A 20,883-nucleotide genomic window follows, 5' to 3' on the forward strand; every position below is an offset into this window, starting at 1 on the left:
CCATCTGAAGGATATTCCCTGGCAGGAAAAGGTATGGGCCACTTTCACTTCCCATAACCTGGGCAAAAGCCCTTCAACTGGCCTGTGGCAAGAGATCCCTGATGTAAACAGGTGGTTTTGCCAACTGGCTGTCTTCAGGCATCCGAGCCACCCACCAGCACCAGCCTGACATGATCGCTGGTGTCTCCATCAGCTGAGAATGACTCAGGGGCGAGGGGGTGGGTGAGAGGGGACAGCTTTCCCATCGCTGCTGGCTCTTGCTGAGCCCACAGGGGTGGTAGCTGTGCCCAGGTGATGTATTTGAACATGGCTGCTTTTTTTGTTTTTGCCTTCTTCCTGACACGGTGAATTTGAGCCTTTGCCAAGTCAGTAGCACAACTGACCAGAGGGGGGGTGATGGCTCCATTTTCTAACAACAGTTCAAGTTTTGAAACATGGTTGCATGCTGTGTTGGAGAAAATTTTGTGCTTTTTGGGGAAAAAATGGGCAATCAAGGCTAAATTTCCAATACTTACTTTCCCAGTATTGACAAATACTGTGCTTAAGTTGCCAGTAGTGCAGCAGCCGGGTACCTTCGCCTGCAGCATGAGAAATTAAGGTTCAAGTCCACGTTTCTCATGGTGGTTTTTTTTCATCTGAGTTAACTGTGAATCATGATAAGTAAAGAGCAAAGCTTGGGGCTGTGGTGTCACAGGCTGAGGTTATCAGCTTGCTGCAGCTAAAATTAGGAAAAAAAAAAACAAAACAAAACCAAAAACCCTGTAGTCCACACACCTATATCTTCAGGAAATGAAGCAAGTGCAATTTAATGAAATGACTTGTTCCAAACTATGTTCTTGTAACAGCCTTTGATTCATGCTGTTGTGCTCGTATGAGCACCGGTGGGCAATTGTGACCCAGTCTAGATGGTGAATTTTGGGGCAGGGCAGGCCTAGCTTGCTGAGGGGCTCTGTGGGTAAAGAGTGCTCACCATGACTTAGTGTGGGCCAGTCGTCCCCTGGGTGATTTGTTATCCGCTCTATGAATTAAAAGCTGCCTGTCTGTCTTCCAGTTCAAACTTGCTTTCAAAAGTAACAGGTTTGAATACTTTCATGTGCTCTTTAGCCATATGAGGAGGGTCTTCGTGAAGAGTTTAATCCTTTAACCTACTAGAGTCCAAACAAACACTTCAATGTGAAAAGGTCTTTGTTGTTGTTGGTTGGGGGTTTTTGCAGTTGCTACAGCACAAGACTGAATAATTTGGGGCCTTTTCTTGTCTTTGCTCCATGTTGCTGTACAGCATCCTGTGTCTTTGCTTCCCTTCCAACCTCTTGGTTGGTTAAGCCTAATTGGCTGTTGTATGCCATCAGCTTCTCTGGAGAAGGATCGTGTGTTGAGCAAAGGAGCAAACAAGAAGGGAATTGGAAGAACTGCAGCAAAGAGAACCTAAAATTGTACCGATTATCCCAGGTTTCCTCAAGACTATCTAAAATTCCTTCAATGACTTGGATGTTTCCATCTGTTTCTTTAAAAGTGCTCTTCTTTGAAAGCATGTTCTTGACAGCTCCTTGACTTCCCAGGATCTGCTTGATCCTGAATTTGAGGTCAAACTCATAGACACATAAATCCAGGAGACTATGCTATGAAAAATAGTATCAGTGGTGTTGTAATCTGAAACTGTAGAACTCAAAATGCTGGCTTCATAGATGAGTTTCTCTAGGCTACCTCAGGGATTCTAGGGGAGAATTGTTCTGCGTGCATCTCTTGTGATTTTTATCATAATTCACAGTGAAGGAACGGGTGTTAGCATTGTCCATTCCAGTGCTTGGAGCACGAGACCCTGCAGCCTATTAGAAGAGCTTCCTCAGTAGCTTAATAAACCATGTCTGGTTTAGGTAACCTTTTAGGAAGAAAACAGCAACAGAACAGAACATTTCCTATTGTTGCTAATGTTTGTTAAGCTGCAGTGGTGCTAACAATGCTGGGAGCCCTTGTAGAGATGTCACTCTGGCTTCTAGCAGCTAGTATCAACCACGATGTAAATTGTAGTGGCTGAGAAGAAGCGCCGTCAGCCCAATGCTGAAAACGGCTGAAATGGTGTTAACAGTAATGGGAACTACTTATGAACAAGTCTGCAGGGTGGACAAGGCTGAAGTAGGCTGGGGTTGGAAAGGCTGTCTCGACTGCCCGAGGTGTGTGCTGTTTGCAATGGAATCTGCACAAATAACTTTATGGGGAAAGTTGAGTGGAACAAATGTCCCACAAGCAGTTTGCGGTGTAACTTGATGGGTGTGATGAAAGGGAATTGTAGCAGCTGACTCAGGTGAAATATGGGAGCAGAGCAACAGATGACAGATGAAGGCAGCTGGTGGGTTCCCTCTGTGTTAAAGAAGTTTAGAATTTACTGTGTTCTCTGAGGATGCACAGACACATAACTTGGAGGTGACCCTGCGCAGTTGAAGGGGTATGAACCTGCTCTGTCATGTTTGCTTGCGAGTGTCTGATGGCAATGGTAGCTATGTTTAGGTTTGAAGTCAGGGCTAGGAATCATAGCCATGTCCTGGCCACGATCAAATTTAATACCAAGCAAACTTAGTAATGCCCAAATTTAATGACCTATCTGTTAACTTGTACTTACCTATGCTGAATCACTCTGCTTTGACTCTCTAGTAATGAATTCATTCCAGCTTCATCTTTTTTTAAACAAATCAATCTCTTCATCGCTCAACAGTTACATGTTGCCTCCTAAAGGACCCAAGTGTAGTCCCATCCTAAGAGAGAACGCAAGACCCAGAGTCATGTCTGTCTGATCGGTTTTTAATTCAGCGCTGGAACAATCTGTTTACGAGGCACTGTCAAGGTCGCATGAAATCCACCTAACTTTGAAGTCATTGTCTTTCTTTTTGCTTCTTGCAAACTTCATGTCATTCTGGGCCTATTATTTACCTCCCTCTCTTTCTACAAAGAAAACCAAGTTTTCAACTGTGGAACAATTCAATATTTTAAAGAAAAATATCAGAGAGATGAAAACAAAACTCTATTTGTAGCAGGAAAATCCAACAGGCTGAAATGAATGCCCAGAAAAGGGGAAATACTTGAGGTTTCAGACACTTCAGCCAACATTGAGCACGTGGCCAAAGTACAGACCAAGGGAAAAACAACAGAAGATTCTTCCGGTCTCCTGTGGAGACAGATGAAGGAGTAAGTAGTCCACTGGCACTGTTTGATTTCTGCCATAACGTTCTGGTGAAAGATCAAAGCACTGATGGTCCTCTCCTTGGGTTCAGCCCCATCCAGGTAAATGCCCCTATAGGAATAAAACTGCTGCAGACAGCACGGCATTTATCAATAGATCAATAGTCAATTTATTTCTCTTACTCACCTGCCAGCTGTCATATGTCAGCCTGTCTGCTTGCCTGGTTGTTATGCAAAATGCTGTCAGACTTTCAGCTTAAGTGATTTCTTTCCTACTGCTCTGGAATTAGATTTTTGTATTTTTTTCCCCCCCTCTTTCTTACGACAGAGCTTCATCCTCTGTCTAATTTGGAACTAGTTTGAATCTACAGACTGGAGTTTTCTTAAATAGATTAGGGGGGATGAGTGCCAAACCCTCACAGGAAACTAATTCTTGTAGGTCCTTTGAAAAGCTCAGCTTTGAAGACTGACTTCTTCATGCTGCCCGAGATAGAGAAGAGGCCAAGCTGCAGAGGAAACTGCTATGGGAATATCGCACTGCTCAGCCTGGGGCTGTCTGGCATTTTGAGGGCACAGACGAGAAATAAAACATCACTGACCCCACCATAATCACAGATACCCTGTACAGACTCGCATTAAGCCAGATCTGGCAGTAAAAGATAAGCGTTATAGTGCTGTTGTCATGCTGGTGTCCTGCCCCCGTGGCATTGTTTGCGGAGTCAAAGGCTCACAGTAACCTGGAAGAGAAATCGCCTGAGGATTGAAGATAACTCTTACTTTGTGTGGCCCGTGACTGGGGTGATTAGGCTGAGGAAAGGAAAGGCAAAACAAGACACCCCCCCCCAGTAGAAGCACCTGAGAGGATTCTGGAGGACTCAGGGCTAAGTTCCTGATGAGAACACAAAACTTGGTTTTTTTACCTGGGCAAAGCCTCAGATCTGTCTGTTTGGGTTCATACTCGTGTTAACAGCTAATAACACTTGTCTGCAACGTAAGTAGGGGTGTCCAAAAATGTCTGTCTTAATGGTTGTGAGGTGCTTAGATGAAAACAAGGGGCAGAGACATGTCTAGGCAGATGCTATTCTATGTACACCGAAATCCAAGAGAGCAAGAAGTCTCTAGGAGTTCTCTGGCTCTGGGGGTCCTACTGACATCAGGGTCAATAATGCGTGCGATGTGCCAGGTAGAGGACATGAAGCAATGGTTGTATCTTGCTGTTACTGAAGAGGGTGTTGCCTTTGGAAAGGCTCTGTCTTCTCATCACCTCTGGGAGCAGTTGATGGCTTTGATGATCTATGAAACAGATGAAGAACCGCTGAACAAAAAGGAGCTGGTGCCTTCTCCTTGCCCAGTTCCCAGGGAGTGATGGTGCTGGTCCTGTCTGCTGAGTGGGCACTGAGTGGGATGCACTAACCGCCCTGCAGGCGGTATATCCAGCAGCAGGAGGTGTTGGGATGTTGGAGTTAGCGTGACAGTTACAGGCTTTGTTCAGTCTCTTCCCGCTCTGCTTTTTTTCCTTTTTCAAACAGACTGTGTCTCGATCATTGTTTAATGCGTTTAATTTCTTTTTGGTTCCAAGCGCTAGCCCCCGAGGTCTGTACTGAGCTCGCTTCTTTGCTGAAGTCCTTTGGTTGTCTTGGCCATTTGGAGATGGGGAATTTAACTTGCTCCGACGGCCTCTCTCTTTCAGACTTCTCTCCCCGGGTAGGGATGCTCGTGCCCTCGGATTCTCGTAGCCTCTCTGCTGGTGCAGTGGGGGTCTGGGTGAGGTACCCAGTCCAGGCTTTTGACTTTTTCTCCCTCTTCAGCATTTTTTCCCCCCCTTTTTTCTGTTTCCCTGGAGGGGTCATAGTGCTAATGAGCACTGAGACATCCCTAGTGGCTCCCTCTGCCTCTGACATGCATGGCCTTGATAGCAAGCTCATTAAGGCAAACTCTGAAGGGGCAAGTATTTTCTCAGATATAGCCAAATACAAATAAAATGCATCCCCTTACTGTGACAGGGAGGAAGGCCTGAATTATGTGCCTCCCTAAGGCAGCACTTCATCCCTCTATTTCCTCTCACCTCCCTTCCCCCTTTCGGCATTAGCGCTTCCGACCCCTTCCAGCCATTAAAGAGTGGGCTCTTCACTGCTTTCACCAGACATTCGAGAGCAGACTCCTCTCCGCTGACCTGGCAGGCATTTTCCTGGGTTCGTTCCACATTAGCATGGGCTGTCTACGCTGGCGAGACATGAGAGCATAAACAAGTGCCTCTCCCCACCACTCAGACGTTAGGTCATAGTTTCTCCTTATCCCATCTCTGTATCAGGGATACAGACTCTTCCTCCTCCTTGCTAAGAGGTTTATCATCTTTCCGAAGCCCTTAAAAGCTTCCCCACCGGCAGAAGCTCAGGTCCTTGCTCGGGATTTCCCCTGAGGGTCGGGAGACTCTGCACTAATCCTAACCGAATCATGGGGTGCCATCATAATCCTGGTCGAGTCTTTGCAACTTTTTCACCTGGAAAATGAGCAAGCGGCAGTGCAGTATTTCCCTTTTTATGAAGTGCCTTGAGACCTGCAGAGGCTTCACCTGTGCTTTCCAGGCAGTGGCATTGAGACTGCGGTGTCACTGGTGGTTCTGAGGAACAATGATCAGGGAAATGGCATCCGAGAATGCTTTCTGGGAGGAAAGACTTCAGTGCTCGTTTGCACACATCATCCACGACTCCAAGGCCTTGGGAGATCCTCCAAAGATTCAGTGGTGATAAACGATGAGAATATGCTTACCTAGCGCAGTGCCATGGATGCAGCTTTGGTGGTAGCAGCTGCTTCTGCAGAAGATACAATTAAGTCTATCATTGAAAGCTGATAGCAAACCTGTTCTTGGAGGTGTTTCTTCACAGACTTCAGGAGCTACAGGTTGGATCATTCCCTGAAGTCACAGCTATACTGTTCACTGCAAATACCTTTTTTTTTTTTTTTATCACCTCAATAATTCTAAGCGATTTCACTAGCCATAACCATTTATGGTAAGCCTATTTTCCAAAATTGTACCAAGATCTTGGCCTTGGGTGCCTTTTACAGCACAGAGTTCTATAGGTTGCGTGGAAGTTTGCTGGTATTGAGAGGGTTGCTTTCAAAGTAAAATACTCTGGAACTGCACAAGCCAAGTTTAAAACGTATTCACGGTCATTAATCAGGAAGCTTAACAATACCATATCATTTGCTTGACCAGTCCCAGCCAATCAAGAGCACACAAAGAGAGAATACAGCCAAATACTATGCAAAACCCTTAAAAAAAAAAAAAAAAAAAAAAAAAAAAAAAAAGCTTGAAAAATGTCACTAAGTAAATTCAAATAATGCATAAATTAGAGGGAATTGCAACTGGCTCATGGATATTCTATGAGCAGAAGATAAACATCTAAGTTAGTTGCATAAATTATTCATAATACGTATTTGCTCAGCTTTTCTCATCAGTTATGAAAGCCACACATCCAAGCATTTGGAGACTATAATAGAAATGGGCTTTCACCTCAACGATATGTCCTGGGAGTAGGAAGCCCTGGGGAGGGTCAGCATGTGTAAGAGCAGAGTGGAAAAAGTCTCCTTCACTGTGATGTTTTAGATGTGGGTTCTGCTAAGGGTTTGTCTATTGCATGAATGGTGACTGGAACTGTCCCTTGGCAGCAGGCAAAGTTGAAGATACAGCAATAATTTCTTTTGAACTCCTTCTGCCTCCTGCCAGTGGTGTCATGAGATGATGTTGGACCTGATGTAAAAAATGAACCCACTTCCCCTTTGAACACATGGTTTACCAAATTCTTATTTTCTGTTCCCACCTTCTCCCGTCTTTATTGTCAACTGCTTTCCGGTGTGTGGTCCGAACTGTAACTGTTGGCCCTGTCCATCTCCACACACTGGATGGAGGCACTCCTGAGGTTTGGGCGTTGACATATCAATAGGGCCCTACTTGAACACTCACACATTTTGACTCTCTGGTGTTTGCTTTGGAATAAATAACTGAGCAGTAAAAGCAAACGTTCTGTGCTTTGTGGGGGGACACAAAGCATTCCCCTCCCCCTCTCTGAAAACGTGCTGGCTCTGGAGGGCTCTAGTCTCTCCTGACTCTATTGATAATGGTTGCAGGAAGTGGTCATCTGAGAGCAAAAGTATGTGTGAGTCTTACAGGAAGTGTTAGTTATGTCTTTGGAGAGGAAGCACAGATGGCATCATTCCTGTGCTTGCTAGTTATGATCTCCAGGATAGGAACATGGAATTATAGAATGGTTTAGGTTGGAAAGGACCTTGAAGATCATTGAGTTCCACCCCCCTGCCCTGGGCAGGGACACCTCCCACCAGCCCAGGTTGCTCCAAGCCCCGTCCAACCTGGCCTTGAACACCTCCAGGGATGGGGCCTCAACAACCTCTCTGGGCAACCTGTGCCAGTGCCTCACCACCCTTAAAGTGAAAAACTTCTTCCTAATGTTTAATCTAAACCTGCCCTCTTCCAGTTTATAGCCATTCCCCCTCGTCCTGTCACTACATGCCCTTGTAAAAAGTCCCTCCCCAGCTCTCCTTGTAGCCCCTTTAGGGACTGGAAGGCCACAAGAAGATCTCCCCGGAGCCTTCTCTTTTCCAGGCTGAACATGGGAATCTCTATTTAGTATAAATTATTTATTTATTTAATATAAATGATTTATTATAAAACCTTGCCTGTCTCTTAGCATCCAGATCTGCATCTTCCCGTGCAGCGTAACTGCCGAAGGGACGGTTCCTTCATCCAAAGGGGATTTCCTTCTACAGTGAGATTTGGCGTTGCCACTGTGATCAAGAATGATTAGAGCAACCTCTCTCTGTAGTGTCGGAGAGAAGCTATTTGTCTTTACTTTTAAGGCTTTCTCTATTGTTAAAATCAACAGCGGGACCCCCAAACATATCTTTTCCACAGATACTAAAAATGCTGTATTCTGCTCCGTACAGTGAATACATGGACACTGGTAACGTACTTCTTATCTGCAGGTGTTTGTTTTTCCCACTCCTGGTATTAAGATCCTGCTGTATGGAGTTTTTGGGGTTGTGTTTGTGGTTTGTGGGGTTTTTTGGCCTTTTGACAGAGTTTTTTTCTAGAAAAGACCTATATTTCTGCAGATTTCAAGGTCTGACACTAATGACTCTTGGGATGTGGTAAGCGGGGTGTTTTGTTTTGGCATTTTCACTTGGCTCGTGAAAGCCCAGGAGCTACAGAGGGGCATTAGCTCAGGTGTAATGAGATATTTTGAAGTAGAAAGCTGGCACTTTGCTGTTTTAATGAATGCAACTGCTGTTAGGCAGCCTGGGGTGTTGTGATGGGGTGCAATCAAAATAAATACATGCGTAATTGCATTAAGTAAAATAACCTAACACGTATGAAGCGGACTGGCTGTAGGATCAACCCTGGGAATAAAGGTCTGGTTTGTGATCCTGGCTCTGCAGCTGACTTACAGCATCTCCCAGACCTGCCCGCACGTCAGGGTCTCTACCAGCAAAGTGGGATTGCCGGTGCTGGTTGACACACATTGATAGAAAGTGCCTCATCAGTACCAGGTATTGTCTTTCCTATTATTTAAATGAAATTTTTGTCTTAAACCCGAGTTACAGGCATAAGTGAATGAAAACTGACAGAGAAGCTTGTGACTTGATTATCTGGGAGAGAGCTTAAGATAGTGCAGGTGTGTTGTAGGAGAGTAGTTATAAATAATAAGAAGAAGGCCTTGCTCAATATTTTTTTCGAAGGACGTTAATAGGTTTCTCATCTCTTAGGCGCTCGGCTGGTGATGTATTTCAGAGGCCTGATTTTTAGATCACAGGTGTGCAAGGTTTTCTCTAGGCATTTCCCTCTGTGTTGTTTCAAAATGGATACCTGCAATAAAGCGCTGCTTTTGCAAACATTAACTTTGTTTTTTTTTCCCAGTTGCTATCGGTTTAAAGGAAGGGATTTGAAATTCACTTTATAGGTTTGTTTTTTTTTTAAAAAAAAAAAAAAAAAAGAAAGAAAACCAAACAAAACCTCCATTTTCATCCTGGCCTCTGCTTATATCTGAATCGATCCTTTTAGATGGTTTATCAAGCGTATTGTTTTTCAAAATGATCTTTTCTGTACTCCCTGGTGCTGAAAGATTAAGATGTTTGGAGAAAGTGTGTTTCCTTCTGTCTCGCTTTGCAAAAGCAGTCGCTACAAGGAAGGCTTGTGGAAACGGGGACACGGCAATGACCAGACAGGTCTGGATCTACAGTCTGGCTAACAGACCCGCTCTTCTGCTGACAGAAACCAGAGTTTGCTGCTTTATGAAGAAGTGTGTGAGGGTGAAAGGACTGGGCTGCTTTCTTTGTAGAGAGTTGCAGTCCTCTGCCAGACATCTCTGAGGACTCTGACACTGCCTCCTCATCAGCCCAGACCCTGATCCTCAAAGTGTGGTGTTATTGTGCAGTAATCTCTCGCTTTTCCTCTTCTCCTCCCCCTCCCCTTCTGTCTAGCCTTATGGCCTCACGTGTGTATCCATGTGAGGGTGTCCACCAGGATTGTGTCCCTTCTCCATCCTCCTTCCCTGCCCTTGGTGGCTCTCCCTGCCCCTCGGGACTCGAAGCCTCACCCCTGTTGTGTTCCTGTGTTGTCGCGTAGGGAGTTTGCCCGTTGGAAGGTGAGGAACACAGCCATCGAGCGGAGGGACCTGCTCCACAATCCACTGCCCCTGATGCCTGAGTTTCAGAGGAGCATCCGCCTCCTGGGCAGGAGACCCACCACGCAGCAGTTCATCGATACCATCATCAAAAAGTACGGCACCCACATCCTCATCTCTGCCACCCTGGGAGGTAGGTGGCGACCGGGGCTGTTCTCTCGCGCGGGTGTCAGCGGTGGGGCGGTGAAGGCACCGGCGATCCTTGGCCGCGTTGCGTGGGGACTGGCTGGTGGCACGGAGCCGGGCTGCAACTGCCCCGGCCAGACCCCGTCTCATCGTCAGATGGTGGGGAAACCTCCCCCCCGAGTACACGTAGCCTTTGCAAACGAACCCGCAGTGTGTGCGAGCTCGGCATCCACGCGACGCGTGCACCTGTGCGCCTCTGACAACGGCGTGTGTGTACCGGTGTGCGTCACGATAAACACGCTTCATTTAGCCGGGCAGCCTGTCTGCCATTCCTGCGCATCCCTCCTTAATTTGACAATAGACACTGTTGATCCCTCCCTCTTTTTTTTTTTTTTCTTCTTTTTCTCCCCACCGCAATGAAACCAAATGCAAGAGAAGGAAAAAACATCCTTTCTTGCTGGAACTGGTGGAATTTTAAAGAGCTGCAGGAAAAGGGAGTTGAAGGCGCAGGGCAGGGGGAGAGGCGGCCAGAAAGGTCTGGGCTGAATGCATAAGCGAAAGCAGTAACGTGGAGTAGACTTTTGAAAAGAGCAATGGTTAAGTAAAAATTCAGAACGTCTGTGCAAGGACTGCAGAGCGGTTTGCGTGTGCAAGCAGAAGATGTCGGCGATGACATAAGACGGAGCATTGTGGGGCCGTTAATCCACGTGCGCGCACTGCTGGCGGTGCTGCAGAAACAATTCAAGCACTGAGTATTGAAAACAGGAGGGGTGAGAATCAGCAACTCCTCTTGATATTTGCTGCTGATTTTTTCCTTTTTCGGGTTCTTGTACTATTTTTGGCATTCTTTACCCCTTTGGGTGTGCATTTAAATACTTTTCTTTTGAGAACTGCTGTAAGAGGGATTCTGCAGTGGCAAATTTGAGTACAGAGTTTGCTGCTGTTGCTTCTTCTAATGTGCCTGACCTCCAGCCTTGCCACGCTGTGAAGTTTGTGGTGAACTTTGAGGAATTTCTGGCCATCTGTCTGTTCCCAAAGCATTCTGCAGACACTCGGATGAGACATAGATGAGATTAGATGTGTGCATATGATTCATGCGCAAATTAGGTGGTAGGTAAATTGGCGTGATTCCATTGAAGTCAAATGGCCTCTCGTGTGGCAAATGTCCTTCAAAGAACCTCAGGCTCCTCTTCCAGTCCAGGCGTTCAAACCGTCTGCTCCATCAGCGCTAAGTGTGAGAGAAGGCGGGTTTCCATGCACGGAGGAGTACAAGTGACTGCCTCCATCAGGCCTTAATGAAGTCTGCGTGAAGATAAACTCCTTATTATTGAGAAATTGCTTTTCAGGACCATATTTTACAGAGCCCAAGCGAGCCACGTAAGAATCCAGTAAAGTGGTGAGAGGTGGTTTTTTTGCGGGCTTACTTTTCTTTCCAATGATATGCTTTTTTTTTTTTTTTCCCTCTTCTCGCCACTCACATCTGTGGAAATTCAAAATAAGACAGACCTTTGATGGTAAAATATATTTTTAATTTTGCCTGGGTGAGGTTGTGAATTATTCACAGTGGCTTGTTTCTTCTCCTGATTTTACAACACAACAATTTTAAATATGCAGAGGTTTGTAAGAAGAACCGGTGTTGGAGAAGAGTGCTGAATGCTTCATCAGCCCAGAGCACGATGAGCAATGGTGGGGCAGAAAATAAGGATTTATCTTGGCAATGGTAGTCCCAGAGAAAATGTAGATGAAGCTGAGCATGCATTATGCAAGGAGGACACACTCTAATCGCAGTCTGTGGGCTAAACAAGACCACTGGAGTGTAAAAGCAGACGTGTCCTGGCACCCTTGCTCTCCCAAGACCTCAGGTCTTCTCAGAAAAGGGACAAGAATTCCGCTTTGGATTCCAGCGGGTTGTAAACTCAGCCTGTTGTCTTATTAGGTTGCAAACAAGTGACAAACACGCAGGAAATTGTTTGGCTTTTAAATGCCAGCTGTTGCACGGAGCCCAGGAGGATGGGTGATGGATCAGGGCAGCCCACCCGAACGCAGCAGCTATTTTCACACCTGGCCACCCGGGGAACAGCTCTGATGTCTCTCAACCTACAGAGCAGCCGGGTCTCCCTGGAGCCTAATAACAAACCAGCTCTGCTCCAGTTTAGTTCTGACAGAGGGATTGGTGACAGGTCATTTTGAGGGCATCTGTGCTCCAGGATGGAGCACACAGAGCTGAGAGCCAATTTGCAGGGAAAGCCCTGAAGGAAAGACAACTTTGAACATAGCATCCGCTTCATAAATGAGAAATTAAGACTTAATAATGCAGCAAAAGTCTATTAACCTCTCTTGATCTAAGGGTTGCTTTCTCATGCACACTCTCCATGGGGATGCTGTGCTTTTCCAGGTCTGCACACATGTACACAGAATGGGTCTCCAGCACCATTACTTCTTCTCAGCACCCTTCACTCCTAGGGACAGCGTTTGTCCCTCAGGAGAAGTATCAAATGTCTTGGGCTTTACTTTCCTGTTTTCTTCCTCTTCTTTCCAGTGGAGGGGTCCAAACACCTCAGGGAGGAAAAATGACACCTTGTGTGGGGAAATCACTGCTCTGCACTGCCCCAGAGCGCAGGTTTCTCTCTCTCTGATGTCTAGGAACTGCTCATTGCCTGCTTCGTGTTGTCTGGGGACCGAAAGCTAATGGTGGGTCTCCCACCCATGTGCAACCAGTGTTATTGCCTGATGCAATTCAACCCACGCTTCCTGGTTGCTCGCTGCCCAAAGGATCTCCAGTCTCAGCGTTCCTCTACTAAAATGACCTGGTCTGGACCGAGAAGGTTTTTTGCACCTTGGCTATTCGAAGAAGGCATGATGTTTTTCCAGGAAAATCTATTTTTTCCAGTTACTGATGGAATCGAAGAAGCGTTGATACCTGGATCCCACAGGTTGCTCTGAGAATTACAGCTAAGGAGAGAATAATCCCAGGTCTTCCCTCTCTTTTCACAGCCTCCTGAAATGGAGGCAAAGCATCGGTTATGTCTGCTGTGTCTCCATGCAGATAAATAAATATTTCTATGACACCAGATACAAAACTTTTGGCTCAAAATACAACACTTCCATACTGATCTTCCCCCAAGCCTCTTGGCGCACTCCCATGCAGATGTCCTTTTGGTGGCAAACAAGTTGCCTCATGAAAATTCACAAAGTCTGACCTTTCTTTAAATCCCCCTGTAAAACTCGTCTCGGAGATGAAACCTCCAAATGCCTTGACAGCGGCCGGGCGTCTGCTGCGCGGTGACCGCTGTTCCTCACACCAATCACAGTCATCTCATTACCTGGTGCTCTGCAGGCTGTTTGCTGTATACAACTGTTGGGTCTCGTCACATACGTGGGTTTTAAATCCTCTGGGACAGGAACTGTCTTTGTGCTGTTTGTGTGGATAGAGCCTGATGTGCCAGAGCCTTGATCCCTGCCAAGGTCTCCTCATGCCGCGCAACACAATGTTAATGGTGATAAAGGAAATCAAAGCTGATCATTTTGCAGGGAAAACGTTTTTGTGAGAAGGAACAATGGTGATACTGTTACTACTACAACTTTGATTGTGGTCAAAGGATAGCATGTTATTTTTAACGAAATATTAAAGAGAGAAAGATTTACACGCCGAACTTCTCGACTTAGCACCCATGAAGCCAATTAAAAGATTTCAACTGATCAATTCTTTTGATGAAAAGTGTCTTCTTTCCACTAAAAATTTCAGTTTTTCATCTCAAAGCCAAAACCAATCCTCAACATACCAATCACTTGAAAAACTGAAATCTAATAAAAATATTTTGATTTTCAGCCAGAATATTTTTGGTTTGTTTTCAGGCATTTGGCTTCCACATAAAAGCTGGAAAAATTCCAGGGAAAGCAAGGGACGGGGTGGGGGTGGCGCGGCTTACTGAGGTTTTGTTGTTTGGTTGGGGGTTTTTTGCATATATGCAACAAAAGAAATTATTAGTTTCATCATTTCATGTGTCCAAATAAATATTTTAAAGAAAATTGCTTTTTCTTTAAAAGAAAAGTATGCAAAAATGCTGAAGAGCAAAATATTTCTTGGCCTAAAAAGTGGTGGTGCATTTTTTTTGACCGTGCTATCATTGCCAGAGGCAGTGTAGTCATCAGTGGTTCATCTATCAAATCAGAACAAGTACCATTCTCTCATTAAGAGAGCTATGTAGAAATGGCACATTCCTGGGTATCTCTTCTTTTCATTTATTAAAATCAGAACTTCAGATGTTGAGAATGCCGGATGGTATTCCACCTTTTTACTCCCTCTATAGCGCCAGCCTTATGTTAAGAATGAACTGGATTTTAATCTGGCTCATACAGTGCAAATTGAACTTTTAGGTAAATATTACTTCTCAGCTTCATGTCCTTTTCATATATCTTTTGTTAGATTCAGGTCTCTGCTAATGTTTAGGATGTTTGGTGCTATCGGGTCTTAACTGCTTCACTCCCAGATTCTCTGTGATTACTGGCTCAAAACCACCTCCTCCCCCTTATCTTGCATCCTATTTTTCGCTCTCCACTTAAACTCACTGAATGAGACTCTGGAGGGGTGGGGGGGGAAGCAGAAAGGGTGGTTGGTTTAACTCAACCTTCACATTTGCTCTTTCCTCTGATCGCTCTCCTCCTCCCAGCCCCTGCCCTTACCCTTTTGCGTGGTCACTGGAAGCTAAGGAGGTACCACTAGCATTTGTTTGTCCTCTGTATCCATCTACGTCCTATTTGCAACTGAAATCGTCATTTGTTCCTTCTAGACATCAGGTCAGAGAGAATTGCATAAAAGTGGCCTCTTCTCTGGTCAGGAGTGCATCATTCCAGAGGCACTGCCCACAGAGAAAAGCATTCCTCCAATGGGGCAAATGGTCCGAATCCTTTCCACCAGCTGTGGTAAAGCTATGCTGGCTATGGAATGTCCAAAATGTTGTCTGCTCAATTCAGTGGAGCTGCTCTACAAGTGTGGTGGACCTTGCCTTTCTGGCTGAAGAGAGAAGGAGGCTCAGATACGCTACACTGAGGTTCTGGTGCTGGTGAGGAAGGGCAGGTTCGTTTAAGAGTACTTTGGGTGTTGGACTTTTCTTTCTTTAGGTGCAATATCATATCTTCCTGTTAAGATGACCCTACGTGGCAGCCTCCTGGGCCTTACTGAAATCTCCTTTTCTTTCTGCTGCAGGAGAGGAGGCCTTGACCATGTACATGGACAAAAGCCGCCTCGACAGAAAGTCAGGAAACGCTACGCAGAGCGTCGAGGCGTTGCACCAGCTTGCTTCCTCCTACTTTGTAGACCGTGATGGCACCATGAGGAGACTCCATGAGATCCAGATCTCTACCGGAGCAATCAAGGTACTGTATCTTGCCTTGGGAAGAGAAAGAAGACTGTGTGTCTGTACCAATACTGTAGGGATTTGGGGCAGGACTTTGCCAGTGCAGTGTGATGTCTTTTTTGATCACAAGTTTTCTTCCTGCACTGATTTCCCAGGGTAAATTGTTCTCTTACGGACCTTACTGAAGAATTGATTTCCCCAGGGCTGGTAATATTTGGAAAAGAGGTGGGCATTCAGTGTGGTGGCTATGTAGGATAGGAGACTTCCACTACGTGTGGTGGTGGCTTCCGGAAGGGAGAAAGGGAACAGATGGTCCAGATCAGCGAGGGAGGTTGGAAGGGAAAGGCAGGTCTGTGAAACGGGCAACCCCGTGCAACCCAGAATTATTGTCCTCTTGTGGGTGTAAGACTGCTGAACATCTCTCAGATGAATTTACTACAAGAAAAGGTGAAAAACTCAGTGTGGCATTATTGAGGCATCTGGAATGAAACAGACTGAGAGACAGCTTGGGGGTTGCAGCAGGAAGGAAGGGGAGCTGCTCGGAGCATACAAAATAGGGAAAATGGCTCTGCAGACAAAGGCTGCCTTCTCTGAAAGCAATCATCCTATACTGGGGAGGGATTTTATTGTTGCAGAGTTCACTCCAGGGAAGGCGATGTGGATGGAGTCGTCATTGTTAGCCATTTCTGAAAGGTTTCAGCTCTTGTTATTGTTCTGTGGTGTCTCATGGCTGAGTCTGTTCCCTTCTGGATGGGAAATCGAATTGAGATATTGAAACAGTGACAGCAGATAATCACCCTTTGTGAATTCAGGAAGGGCAGCTCTCCTCCATGGCTGGAAACCAACAGCAACAACCACAGCAACAGCGCCGCAGGTCATCTGTGCCTCCATCTATCCTCAGCTCAAGGATGGTCTGCACATATGTTGTGGGAGCACTAGGCGCCGTTGCGGGCTGGCAATCCATCTCTGTATCTTGCTTTCCAATAAGAGAAGCCAGGGAATAATTCCTCTACTGGCTTCTGATGTTCTCCAATGGAGATCCTCTATGAGAAACATCAATCTGCAGGACCTCATTGCCAAGCCCAGAATAGCATGCACTACCACAAAGAAAGCAGATACAATTCACTATTTTTTCAGCTTGTGAGCGTGCCAAACATTACCTGTGTCTGTCCAGTGTGGGGCATTTTTCCCCAATTAGGGAAGATGCATTTTGGATTGCATCAGCTGGCGCCAAGGGGTCATTATATTACAAGGTGTAAACCTGCCGGGGGAATGCGTGATGCTGCCATCGAAGGGAACACTCTTTGTTTTCTACATCCTCCGCAGGTAACAGAAACTCGGACTGGCCCCCTGGGCTGTAACAGCTACGACAATCTGGACTCTGTGAGTTCTGTCCTTCTGCAAAGCACTGAGAGCAAACTCCACCTGCAAGGTAGGGCAGAGGAACGAGGGCGATGGTAATACAGCGCGTGGAGTGGGGGGATGAAAGGAGAGAGGGGAGGCCTTTTTTTCTAGCCTTCTCCCCTCCTCTGTTTGCTGTGGTTGCCTTCTTCGCTGTAAGTTCCCTGAAGCAGGACCGGTGGCTTCTGGTGGCTTCATGTGATGCTCAGCACAGCAGAGCCCAGGGCTTGGCAGGGACTAAAGACGCAAGGAACTGCAGACTGGACACCAGTGAAGTGTCTGGGTGCCTCTGCCATTGAATTTTGATGGATTTTTGGTGTATTGTACATATATCGATATAGATAAATGCGACCTTTTCCATTAATATCGAAGGGGCATTCTGCCCACGTCTCTCTTTGTCCCTCCCAAATTGCTGATTTGCGTAAGAGGTTTGCAGTTCAGCTTTTGGGACTCTCCAACGACCGTAATCTTTGGGAAAAGTCGCAGAGGTTTTATTTGGATGCTAGAAGCCATGGCTTCAGTCCCAGTTGGGGAGCTAGTCCAGAAGTCAACAGATAGAGGTCATGACTGAATTAATAAATAAATACATGCTGGTTAGCAAGAAGTCAACTTCAGTAGAAGGAGGAAATTCACTGGGTGTGTAATTTACTAAGGTTATTCCCAAGTTTTTGACAAAATAAGGAAATGTGGGATTTCATTGCTCATTTGCCCAGATGGTTTTATTTCTGGAATCCTTGTACTTGCACAAACTTTAATTTTTCAGATGAATGGGCTATGTTACATCTTCCGCTTTGAGTATAATTTGGCGAGTGCTGTTTTAATCTTGGTTTCACGGAAACTGGGTTTCATTTACTGAGTCATGTTGTGGATATATTATTATTGTTATTATTTGCCTTTAAAAATAATAGGCAGGTTGTTCTCACTATTCCAGTGATTATCTAAATCACTTAGTTCTGGTTCTTACCTAATTAACAATAAACAATTTGCGGCTTTTTATATACTGTGATGATGACTGCTGGTAATGAAAACCCGAGGATGACACCTCAGATAAGCAGGTAAACAGCTAAATAAGCAGACAGCTCAGTTTATAGGCAGACAAACTGGTAAGCAGGTAAATCAATAGATCTCTATTGGCTCTCTGATCCTACAAGAGAAGAGAAAAAGCAAGATGCCTGGAAGGAGGTGGAGGAAGAGGGAAAATTTAGGCGAGAGAGGGGATGTAAGGTGGATGAGGCTGTGATTTCTGATGGGAGCAGACAGAGGACCTCAGGGGTCAACCACACGTGGGTTTTGTGGAGCTTCATGGCATAACCCAGTGCAGGGAGAGGCCAGACTAAGCCAAGGGAGACAGCGAGGGAAGGGAGGAAGGTAAGAGTTCTTCCTAATAGAACAAAGTGACCTTTAAAGCTACACCTGAATGTTTTCCGCCTAATCTGGAGTGTGGTTCTTGGGATAATTACCCAGGATCCTTCCTCTGCTCCGAGAGACCTCATTAGGAATTAGTCACAGGGCTGCAGGTAATGGATCGTGACCGAGTCTCCTCTGATCTGATTAGCAGCCAAGCATGAGCTGCTGACAGAAATCCATGTTGCTACCTTCGTGTCACTCTGGCTCCGAGGACGGCTCAATAAAAGAGCAGCATCTTCGTGACAGGGAGAATTTCTGTTTCTCAACTCGCTGCTGCCCGGCCCTGAGAGTCGTGGTTTCAAAGATGTACCTTTAGGAGATGCAATGGCCGGACCCAGAACTAAGCTACCTTCGTGCCTGCGTGTAGGGTTTGGGAAGCTCAGCCAGCCCGGAGATTTAGGGGAGGACCTGGATGCGGGCACAGTGCGGGGTGTCCAGGACCGCACCTGTGGTTACATGGGCAGAAAAGCATCACTAACCAGTATCCATGTGGACCCAGCACACGTGTACGTCGGTGTCGGACAGCTGCACTGGGATATTTATACAGGTAGATTTGTCACAGCAGCTCAGGTGGTTTCCCTTTTTCCTCGCCCTACCTGGGGGCAGGTTCCCTGTCCTGTGCGTGGGGAGGGCTGTGCGGTGATGCAGCCTCCCCTCGCGGGATGGGGGGATCCTGTTGTGGGGCGGGATCTCCCAGGTGACTGCACCTCTTTGTACTTCACATCACAGAATATCTCAACTTGGAAGGGCTCATCCCTGCCACCGGCACGAAACCGTCCCTTCACCTGCCTCCGCCCGCCGCGTGGCTGATGCTCGAGCTGCCTGTGCTGCCTGGAAAAAGAGTAAACCAGAGCATGGGAGGGGGAGATGCTAACAGCTCTACAGTGGTCTGGTGGGAGACAGGAATTTGTGTTCCCTGGAAAAGTGTCCTAGGCTGAAATTTGAAAATCTGAGTGGAAAAAAGTAACGTTTTGAAAAGTTTTGGGCAATTAAAATTCCAGAGACATATTCTAAAGGGGGCTTACAGGAGAGCTGGGGAAGGACTTTTTCCAAGGTTATGCAGTGATAGGACGAGGGGGAATGGCTTTCAACTGGAAGACGGCAGGTTTAGATGAGATATTAGGAAGAAATGTTTCCCTGTGCGGGTGGTGATCCCCTGGGGCAGGTGGCCCCGAGAAGCTGTGGCTGCCCCATCCCTGGAGGTGTTCAAGGCCAGGTTGGACGGGGCTTGGAGCAACCTGGGCTGGGGGGAGGTGGCCCTGCCCAGGGCAGGGGGTGGACTGGATGGTCTTTAAGGTCCCTTCTGACCTAAACCATTCTATGATTCTCTTGGACAGTGTGACGGTGTATGTCAATACTGCAACATGGCACTATTTCAATAAGATAAAAAAATATCTCTGTGCTATTCTAAACGTTGTGACATTAAACAGGAAATATTGCATATTAGGTAGTTTGTTATGTCAAATATGGCAATAGAATATTAAAATTTGCATTATAATTAATATTAAAGTCTTTGCCAAGATGGGCAGAGCAGTAATGACAAGACAAAACATTTCAGCTTTTCAGTGAAACAAAATGAGGAAGTATGAAATATACATTTAGACCTTTCCTGTTCAGAAGTGCTTTTGGAGTCAACACGCTCTCACAAAATGCTTCAATGAAGCTGCGTTTTCAACAGAGAACTCTTCTGTGGAAAATGTTTCAAATAGCTCTAATTTAGAGCTGGGGAAATTTACCTCTTCTAATGCAGGAAGCCTTTTATATACAGTCCAAAGCCAAACATCTCTCTCTAATAGTTTTTCTAGGTGAATTAAGGACATGTTCCCTTGTCAGACACTTCATATTCTGCCTGTAGTTATCTAAGATAAACCTATACCGAATCTGTGCTGCTCTTAATTTTTAAAGAGGAACTTTATGCTTTACAGAGTGGCAGAATTCCTCCTTCTGATCAGTGCGGTACCTTCAAAACTAAGATATTCTCCCTAGCACTTGTCAGCAGCAAACTTACCTTCTGCACGGGTTATCAGCTACTGAGGCTGCTGTGGAGGATGAACCCATTCCTTGTACACCCTGCGTGGATTGAGGCGTTCACCCCATGAAAATGGTCCAGTATATCAGTCTTTAAGACCAGGCTGCCCCCCTGTTTGGCTGCTGACCTGGGGTTGCTTTATCAGTAGACAACACTGAAATATTGATTTTTAAATTTTATTTTATTTTTTTAATGTTAGCAATATTCAAAGAAAATTCTTAGAGAACAGAACAGCATCTCGGGATGTTTTGTTCAGGCCGTGGCTGGCAGCAGGGCTTTCCCAGGAGCACGGCCGGCTGCAAGCTGCTCCGTGGGGTGGTGTACTCTCACAGTCCTTGGGACTACAGCTTTCCTGCTTTAAAGGTGGCAACCGAAACACCCCGAGCAGTGGTCCCAACCAGAATGACCTTCTTACAATCTCATGTTTATAAAGCTTACCTTAAAAATGATTAATCCCACCTGTGCTTTACTGACAGCCGTAATCAGCCCAATTTCAGCAATATTTAGTCACTAGATATGGTACAGAACAGCATATGAATAATGGAGGAGGGTACCAGGACTGAGCGAGATGCTACTGGCCCAGTACGTGTAAGATATCTTGCTAGGATGTGGTCATAAGGATGCTCAATACAAACCCAAAAATATTGATATGAATATGCCCATGTCTGGGTATGATGATAAATGTGTGGGT

General features: G+C 45.9%; 1 protein-coding gene across 1 annotated transcript in view; it reads left to right on the forward strand.

Moving 5' to 3' along the window:
• Nucleotides 1–20,883, forward strand: part of BRINP1 (bone morphogenetic protein/retinoic acid inducible neural-specific 1) — an 89,057-nt gene that overhangs the window by 51,593 nt on the left and 16,581 nt on the right. The window contains exons 3-5 of the mRNA XM_009888043.1: nucleotides 9,815–10,005; nucleotides 15,205–15,374; nucleotides 16,682–16,787. Coding sequence (XP_009886345.1) covers nucleotides 9,815–10,005; nucleotides 15,205–15,374; nucleotides 16,682–16,787 — 467 coding nt within the window. The remainder of the gene's footprint in view (nucleotides 1–9,814; nucleotides 10,006–15,204; nucleotides 15,375–16,681; nucleotides 16,788–20,883) is intronic.

Source organism: Charadrius vociferus, unplaced genomic scaffold, assembly GCF_000708025.1.
Source record: "Charadrius vociferus isolate BGI_N301 unplaced genomic scaffold, ASM70802v2 scaffold56, whole genome shotgun sequence".
In the NCBI taxonomy this organism is placed as follows: domain Eukaryota; kingdom Metazoa; phylum Chordata; class Aves; order Charadriiformes; family Charadriidae; genus Charadrius; species Charadrius vociferus.